General features: G+C 40.3%; 2 protein-coding genes across 2 annotated transcripts in view; both read right to left on the reverse strand.

The window, feature by feature from the left end:
* Positions 1-1,042: 1,042 nt before the first annotated feature.
* Positions 1,043-8,644, reverse strand: part of LOC120263660 (probable DNA helicase MCM9) — an 18,384-nt gene continuing 10,782 nt past the window's right edge. The window contains exons 13-14 of the mRNA XM_039271622.1: positions 1,455-1,833; positions 1,043-1,248 (exon numbers count right to left, since the gene is read on the reverse strand). Of these exons, the coding sequence (XP_039127556.1) occupies positions 1,043-1,248; positions 1,455-1,833 (585 nt within the window). The remainder of the gene's footprint in view (positions 1,249-1,454; positions 1,834-8,644) is intronic.
* LOC120263723 lies at positions 6,896-8,551 on the reverse strand. The gene is made up of 2 exons (XM_039271697.1): positions 7,181-8,551; positions 6,896-7,035 (listed from the first exon to the last, which is right to left on the reverse strand). The coding sequence occupies exons 1-2, from the start codon at positions 8,362-8,364 to the stop codon at positions 7,026-7,028; spliced, it is 1,194 nt and encodes a 397-aa protein (XP_039127631.1). The 5' UTR covers positions 8,365-8,551; the 3' UTR covers positions 6,896-7,025.

Genomic DNA, 8,644 nt, shown 5'->3' on the forward strand with positions numbered 1-8,644 from the left:
CTGCAAAGAGATCAAAACGCGTGTGACTCAGATAGATCAACTTGCCTACCAATCTCTGGTATCTCTCGCGATCAACTGATTCTCCAGTCTCTGTGCTCAGCTTGAATCCTTGGTCGATCGGTGTAACTGCAGGTTTACACCCCAACATACATGTCTCCGCGAGAAGATCAATTGTATACTTCCTTTGAGAGAGAACCATTCCCTCCGCTCCTCGAGCTAACTCCCATGTGCGATTTTTGTCAAGAGCCCTTAGTTCTTCCTGCATAGTCGCCTTCCACTTTGGGTCCTCCTTTTGCTACACGCCAACACTTGGATATAGAGGCAATGTCCAAAGATGCAATGAATGCTCCATATGTGGATGATAGATTAGAGTATTGAACAGACTGGCTAATATTATGTGGAAACCCAAAACGATCAGGAGGATTTCCCGCATTGCTGCGAGAAATCCTCCTTAATGTCACGGGAGAGGAATCATATCACCTAGGTTTGTGGTGGATGATGTAGGTGTCTCAGGAGTTGGAGAAGGCTGAAACAAGGAACTTGGCACGAGTGGTACTGTAGACATAGATACATTCACCTTTCTCCTCCTTTGGTACACTCTTAGCTCCCCATGAGCTGCTTTTTTTTCTTCTTTCTTCTCCCCGCCACCTCTATTTCAGACCTCTTCTTCTAGCTCATCCTCAGTCGATTCTTCCCTCAAAACAGGACCCGATCCCATCTCTAACTGAATCAGCTTTTCTCCCTTACTTTTCTCCCCCTCTCGCCTTATTTCTCCACTATCTAACGAGTCACCAAAGGGTGAGGTTACTCTCAAGAGGTGGTATGGCTCAGGCTCGCGAAAAGTCACATCCATACTTACAAACAATCATCTTTCTCCTGGGCTCCAACACACATATCCTTTTTGAGTGGTTGAGTAGCCTACGAAACACATTTGATTGCTCTAGGATCTAACTTCCCCACTGTTGGTCTGTTGTCTCTCACAAAACACACACATCCAAACTCTTTCAAGAAAAAAAGTCCTCCATTATCACCCTTCAACATCTCACAGAGAGACTTCCAATCCAATATTCTCGAGGGCATCCTGTTGATCAGCTGAGCAGCTGTCAAGACCGCGTGCCCCCATAGATAATTTGGGACATTCATCGATATCATCATACACCGGGCTACCTCTAGAAGGTGTTTGTTCTTCCGTTCTGCTACCCCATTCTGTGCCAGTGTATATGGACAAGTAGTCTGATGATGTATCCCCTGTGTAGACAAGTACTCCCCAAATGCCTTGTTAGTGTACTCTGTTCCATTATCGGATCTCAATACCTTAACCACGGCGCTATATTGAGTTTATATTACCTTGTGAAAGTCTTTGAAACAAGCAAGTACATCATTCTTATTTTTCATCAAATACAACCAAGTAACACAAGAAAAACAATCAATAAAAGTCACAAAATATCTATAACCATTAATTGTATTTGCCAGACAAGGCCTCCACACATCAGAGTGAATAAGATTAAAAACCCTAGAACTCTTATTCCCAGAGCTATGATAAGAGCTTCTGGTATGTTTTCCAAACTCACAAGCATCACAAACTAACTTTTCTTTATTTGCCCTTTCATACAATGAAGGGTACAACCGACTCAAAACAAACAATGAAATGTGTCCCATACGCCGATGATGCAGTAGAAACACCTTTACAGTCATCCCAGACACTCCTACTCCTGCCCCCTCTACCAAAGATCTCAACGCTGAATCCATCCCCTCTCTGTCCATGTACCACAATCCTCTATGCCACGTGCCAGTCCCAAGTCTCCGACCTGTCCCCTTCTCTGTGAAGTTCACCTTGGGAATATCAAAAGAAACAATAAAATTTAGTTGGAGGATAATAGCACTGATAGATAATAGATTTACTGGAAATGAAGGAGCATACAATATATTGGACAAGGTCACTAAATCGGTACATTTAACTGTACCCTTACCAACCACAGGCTGAGATGTGCCATCCGCTGTTTGGATGCTTTCTGGAGGGGTCAAGTGAGTAAAAGAAGTGAACTCACTAGATGCCCCTGTCACATGTCGAGATGCACCAGAATCTATGACCCATTCTAGTGATCTAGTGGGAGATATAGAGGCAAAAGCATATGCAGTACCTGTGGCAGAATGAGGCAAAAGCATATGCAGTACCTATGGCAGAATGAGCAAAAGTAGAAAGATTACCCCTAGAGTCAGATGTGGATATCTCATTTATCATGATCTTCTTTCCCCCATGTTCTGCCATTCTCTGCTTCCTCTTTAGCATCTCAAAGAGCTCATGCTCCTCCTCAGTAAGAACTGACTTCTACTCTACTTGTGGATCTATCATCAAATGTGCTCGGTAACCTCCACCTCTGCCTCCTCTATGGTCCCCACGTTCACGACCATGACCGCGACCTCCAGAATGTCCTCGCCCACCTGTCTCTCTCTTCTTAGGTGGCTTTGGACAAGCTTTACTCAGGTGGCCCACTTCTCCACAGTTGTAGCACATGCGGGTCTCCCCCTACGCACCTGTGATACATGAGCTCAAGGTAGCCAAAGCCGATCGAACACCTGGAAGTCCACTCGACTCAGAGTATAGCCTCATGCAACTTTCCTCCCGTATCATAGCAGAGACAGCCTCATCCACTGAAGGGATCTTTGTTTGGGCTAGAAGGACTGATCTCCTCTGATCAAAGGCCGGGTTTAGATGAGCCAAGAACTGCATAGTCCTCATCTTTGTATTGAACTCTTTGCTCTTGCACCCTGGATCACTGCAGCTCGATATAGGTGAGAAATGATCAAGATCTTGCCACAGCTATTCCAGTTCCATGGAGTACTCCTGAATAGATCTATCACTTTGCACCACCGCCTCTATGTCGTGCTGGATCTGGAACACCCTCATGTGGTTCTGTAGCGGCGGCGGTACTATTAGGGTTTTGCTAGATTTCTCTCTGATACCATATTGTTTTTAATTTGGTTCATCCTCATTGATAAATTTTTTGGGCTTATATAGAGCCTTACACCTCACTCTTATAAAAACAACCCTGGACTATTTCATAGTTACCTATTTGCCCATAGGCCCCTGAAAAACCTGAAAATATATAAACATATAATAAATCTCAACAAAAACATACATGACCAGAGATTTACTTAGTTGTATTCAAGAAGGAAGAATCTAAATCCTGAGTCAAAGCAAGTTCAAGCATAAGAAACAAGTTCTGGGACTGAGGTAAGAATTAGAAATCATCCTATCCAATCTGACATTGATATGCCTATTGCAGTCTGTAGAAAAGTCAGAGAGTGTACCAAATACCCCTTTTATCCAATCTCACAATTTGTATCATATGATTGATGCTCGCAATCTTATAAAAATTTCCTCGAGTCTAAATAGTGAGTCTATCCCCTTATCTGAGGCATTATTCTTTGAGAAATGAAAAATGCCATGATTGTTGAAATGCAGGCATTGGAGAAAAATTGAACATAGGAAGTAGTAGACCTACCAAAAGTGAAGAAGCCTATATGATGCAAGTGGGTGTTCACTATAAAATACCGAGCTGATAGAACAATAGAATGGTGCAAAGCAAGACTAGTGGCCGAGGGCTATACCCAAACCTATGGGATAGATTATCAAATGGCATTCGCACCCATTGCTAAGATGAATACAATGCGAGTATTGTTATCTCTAGTTGCCCACTTCAATTGGCAACTACAACAATTTGATGTAAAGAATGGCTTTCTACATGGAGAATTAAAAGAAAAGGATTATATCGAAATCCCACCAAGGTTCACGAAAAGATCAAGTACAAACAAAGTATGCAAACTGAAGAAAGCACTCTACGGACTCAAACAATTACCTAGAGCGTGGTTCGGAAGATTTGCAGCAGTAATGCAAGGCATGGGATACAAGCAAAGCCAAGGAGACTATACATTGCTTATCAAGCACTCAGACTCAGGAGGAGTTTCAGCTCTCTTAGTATATGTTGATGATATTATCGTGACAGGTGATTGTTAGAGAAAGGAAGAAAAATGCAGCGAACAACTGCTGGAAAATATTACTCCTCAAGGACTAGAAGAGCTTCCTCACTTATTTTCTCAAACTTTTCTTACATATATCTAGCATAAAGTCACTAAAGAAACATGCAGCTGGAAACATGGAGAATAGATAGGCATATTTTAATAATCTAGAAACAAGACAAGGCACTAGATTAGATAGGAGACAACTTCAAGACATGTGAGAGTTCCAAGAACTTTCACTAACTCACAAATTACTTTCACAAATTCCCCTCCTAATTTGTGAGTTGGAGTTGCTTCTTATGCTTCTCAAATTTTTCTGCTGTAATAGCTTTGGTAAGCATGTCTGCTGGCTGCTCATGTGTGCTTAGAAATTCCATCTGAATTTCTCCTTTCTGAACTAAATCTCTGATAAAATGAACTCTCAATTCAATGTGCTTGGATCTGGCATGAAAAACTGGATTCTTTGACATTGCTATTGCTGACATATTATCACAATAAATCACCGTAGGACCATCTTGTTTCTGCCCAAGATCTTCAAGGATTCTTCTCAACCATACAGCTTCACATGCAGCCTCAGTAGCTGCTGAATATTCAGCTTCAGCTGAAGAAAGAGCAACAGTTTGCTGTTTTTTTGAATTCCAAGCAATTACATTTGATCCAATGCAGAAAATATAAGCTGAAGTACTCTTCCTATCATCTGTAGATCCACCCCAATCACTATCTGAAAATCCAATTAAGGATCTTTTGGATTCCTTCATGTATTTGATTCCAAGTTTCCTGGTTCCATTCAAGTATCTTAAAATTCTTTTTGCTGCAGCAAAATGTAAAGTGCTTGGAGAACTTGAAAACCTGGAAACCATGTTAACTGATTGCATGATATCAGGTCTGGTGTGAGTGAGATATAACAGAGAACCAACCAAGCTTCTAAACATCGCATCATCAACCTTCTTAGCTCCATCTTCCATCTTCAGCTTCTCATTTACAGCCAAAGGTGTAGCTATAGGTTTGGAATTCTGCATATGAAATTTCTGCAGAAGATCAACCAAATATTTTTCTTGAGATATAAAGATTTCTCCCTTCTGTTGCTTCACCTGAATCCCTAGGAAATATTTCATCATTCCCAGATCTGTCATCTCAAATTCTGTCATCATGGAGCTTTTAAAATCTGCAATTAACTTCAAATTAGTTCCCATGTAGATAAGATCATCAACATAAATGCACACTATGATGAAATTCTGTCCATCCCTCTTTATATATAAAGAAGGTTCATTAGGGCTTCTTTGAAATCCATTTTCTTGAAAGTAATGATTGATGCGGCTGTTCCATGCTCTTGGAGCTTGCTTCAAACCATACAATGCCTTTTTTAGCCGATACACCTTTTCTTCTTTTCCTTTGATTTCAAAGCCTTGAGGCTGCTCAACATACACTTCCTCTTCAAGCTTTCCATTCAAAAATGCTGATTTTACATCTAGCTGATAGACTTGTAATTCAAGTTGTGCTGCAATGGCTAGGACAATTCTGATGGTTTCCATTCGTACCACTGGAGCAAATGTCTCATTAAAATCAATCCCGGGCTGTTGTGAATAACCCTTTGCCACCAGTCTGGCCTTCAACTTTTGAATGCCTCCTTCTTCATTAAATTTGGTCTTGTAGACCCATTTCAGCCCTATAACATCTTTGTCATTTGGAAGATCTACAAGCTCCCAAGTATGATTCTTCTCTATCATGACTATCTCTTCCTCCATAGCTTTCACCCAACTTTCATCCTTTGCAGCCTCTTCATATTTCTGAGGTTCACATGAAAATAGTGCAAACTCATTAGTAACATCAGCATAATGGCTTGTAAAGTCACCATACCTGTCCGGTTGTTTTTTATCACGAGTAGATCTTCTTAGAACAGGTTCTGTAGGTTCAGGACTGACATTTATGATGTCTGACTCTGAACTTTTAGAAGAAGAACTGGAATTTTGTGATTGACAAATCTGTCTTGCTTTAGAACTTTCGGCAGGAGCAAAATCAGAAATATTTCTTGCATTTGGAGAGCTTTCCTTCCACTCTGAGACTGCCATTTCATCAAATATAACATCTCGTGCAACAACCAACTTCTTATTCACAGGATTAATCAATCTATAACCTTTTGATTCATCACTGTAACCAACAAATAAGAACTTCTCTCCTTTCTCATCAAATTTATCCTTTGATGGAGATTTGTTAAGAGAATATGCCGGACAGCCAAACACTTTAAGGTTACTAACCTGTGGCTTTCTTCCAGTCCATGCTTCATATGGAGTCTTGCTTCTTACCGCCTTTGTGGGAGAGCGATTCAAGATATAGGCTGCAGTATGAACTGCTTCTGCCCAAAGAATGTTTGGAAGATTTTTTCCTTTCAACATACTGCGAGCCATTTCAACAATGGTGCGGTTTTTCCTCTCAGCAACACCGTTTTGTTGAGGACTCCTACTCACAGTTAGCTGCCTTTTAATCCCTTCTTTTCTGCAAAATTCCATAAATGGGTGATATATGAATTCTCCACCACGATCAGTTCTTAAAGACTTGATTTGGAAGCCACTTTCCTTTTCAACAAGAGCCTTGTACTCCAAGAAGATACTGAATGCATCTGATTTCTGATTCAAAAAATAAATCCAGATCATTCTGGTAAAATCGTCAACAAATAAAAGGAAGTACCTTTTTCCTCCAAGAGAAGGGGTCCTAGTAGGACCAAAGATATCCGCATGAACGAGCTCTAAGGGAGCTTTGGCTCTCCATGCTGATTTTGGAAAAGGGAGATGATGCATCTTCCCATATATGCATCCTTCACAAATTTTTATCACACTTTTTGAATTTTTCGGTAGGCCAATCACCATCTTCTTTTTGTTGTAGCAAATGCAGCCCTTTTTGATTCAAGTGGCCATATCTCAAATGCCACAAATTAGATTCATCCTCTTCAGCTTGCAATGCCATGTCTTTAGAGTATGATAAGGAAAGAGGAAAAACTTTATTGGTAGTCATCTCCACCTTGGCCATAAGAAAGTTGCTTTTAGTATCAAAAATTCTGCATTCCTTGCCTTCAAAATTGACTTGATATCCTTTCTGAATCAGCTGGCCAACACTTAGCAAATTGTGAGCAAGATTAGGCACATATAAAACATCATGAATGTACCTTTGCTGGCCTGTTTTGGTGTTAATAGCAACAACACCCTTTCCTTGAATCTTTTCAGCCTTTCCATCTCCTAAAATCACTTGATTGTTGATGCTCTCATCAAGCTCCACAAATATCTCCTTATTCCCGGTCATATGGTTGCTACAACCACTATCAACAAACCATACTTTATCTTCTTTTGTTGAAGCATTCAAACAAGTAAGGAACACTTGCTCTTTTTCATGTTCTTTTGTAAAATTGGCTTCTTGCCTTTCTCCTTTTTGGTGCCAGCAATCTCTCTGGGAGTGGTTTGGAATTTTGCATTGTTTGCATTTATGATAACAATCTGCCGATGCATGATTTGTTTTTTTGCAAATGATACAATAAGTACCAGAATTATGTTGCCGTTGTGATTGGAAGTCCCTTCCACGGCTGCGTCCTCTCCCACGGCCTCTTCCTTGGCTGGTTTGACCTCTGTCCTGGCCATGATTGTTTCTTTTCAGTTGGTTTTCACCTCTAGAGACATTCACCTTGGACTGAAAAGCATGTTCCAAGGATTGGGAAGATGATTTCTTTATTCTAGCTTCATGTGATTCCAAAGAACCACATAAATCGAACATAGTCAAAGTGGAAAGATCCTTTGACTCTTCTATGGCTGCAGCTGCATGATCAAATTTGGAAGGCAAGCTTCTAAGCATTTTCTGAACTATCTTCTTTTCTTCCAAAGTATCTCCATATGCCCGAATTTGATTCACAATTTCAGCAACTTTAGAGGTGAAATCTCTTACAGATTCGGTCTCTTTCATGTGAATATTTTCAAAGTCTCTCCATAAGGATTGTAATTTAATGGAGACAACTTTGTTGTTGCCTTGAAACTCCTTTTGAAGCCTCTCCCATGCAGTCTTTGCGCTGGAAATTCCAAATAGTCTTGGATAAATTGATTTGCTGACCCCTTGATGCAAATAGCTCAAAGCAAGAGCATTCTTCTTCTTATTTTCTTTGTCTTGAGATTGTCTTTGAGAGGAAGATTCTGAACTTGTGCTTGCTGCTGTGGATTCTTCAAATCCTTCTTCAATAATCTCCCATAGATCACGAGATATGAAGAAGAAACGCATTTGATCAGCCCAGTACCCATAGTTTTCTCCCTCAAAGATAGGTACTTGACTTTGAGAGTAAGAAAACATAGTACCAGACGTAGAAGACATGGAACTGATCTCTGATACCAGATTTTGTTAGAGAAAGGAAGAAAAATGCAGCAAACAACTGCTGGAAAATATTACTCCTCAAGGACTAGAAGAGCTTCCTCACTTATTTTCTCAAACTTTTCTTACATATATCTAGCATAAAGTCACTAAAGAAACATACAGCTGGAAACATGGAGAATAGATAGGGATATTTTTAATAATCTAGAAACAAGACAAGGCACTAGATTAGATAGGAGACAACTTCAAGACATGTGAGAGTTCCAAGACATGTGAGAGTTCC

This window comes from Dioscorea cayenensis, chromosome 6, assembly GCF_009730915.1.
Source record: "Dioscorea cayenensis subsp. rotundata cultivar TDr96_F1 chromosome 6, TDr96_F1_v2_PseudoChromosome.rev07_lg8_w22 25.fasta, whole genome shotgun sequence".
Lineage (NCBI taxonomy): Eukaryota > Viridiplantae > Streptophyta > Magnoliopsida > Dioscoreales > Dioscoreaceae > Dioscorea > Dioscorea cayenensis.

Bases quoted from the DNA above. Each gene is read 5' to 3' on its own strand.
- LOC120263723 (XM_039271697.1), bottom strand. From the start codon at position 8,364: ATGTCTTCTACGTCTGGTACTATGTTTTCTTACTCTCAAAGTCAAGTA.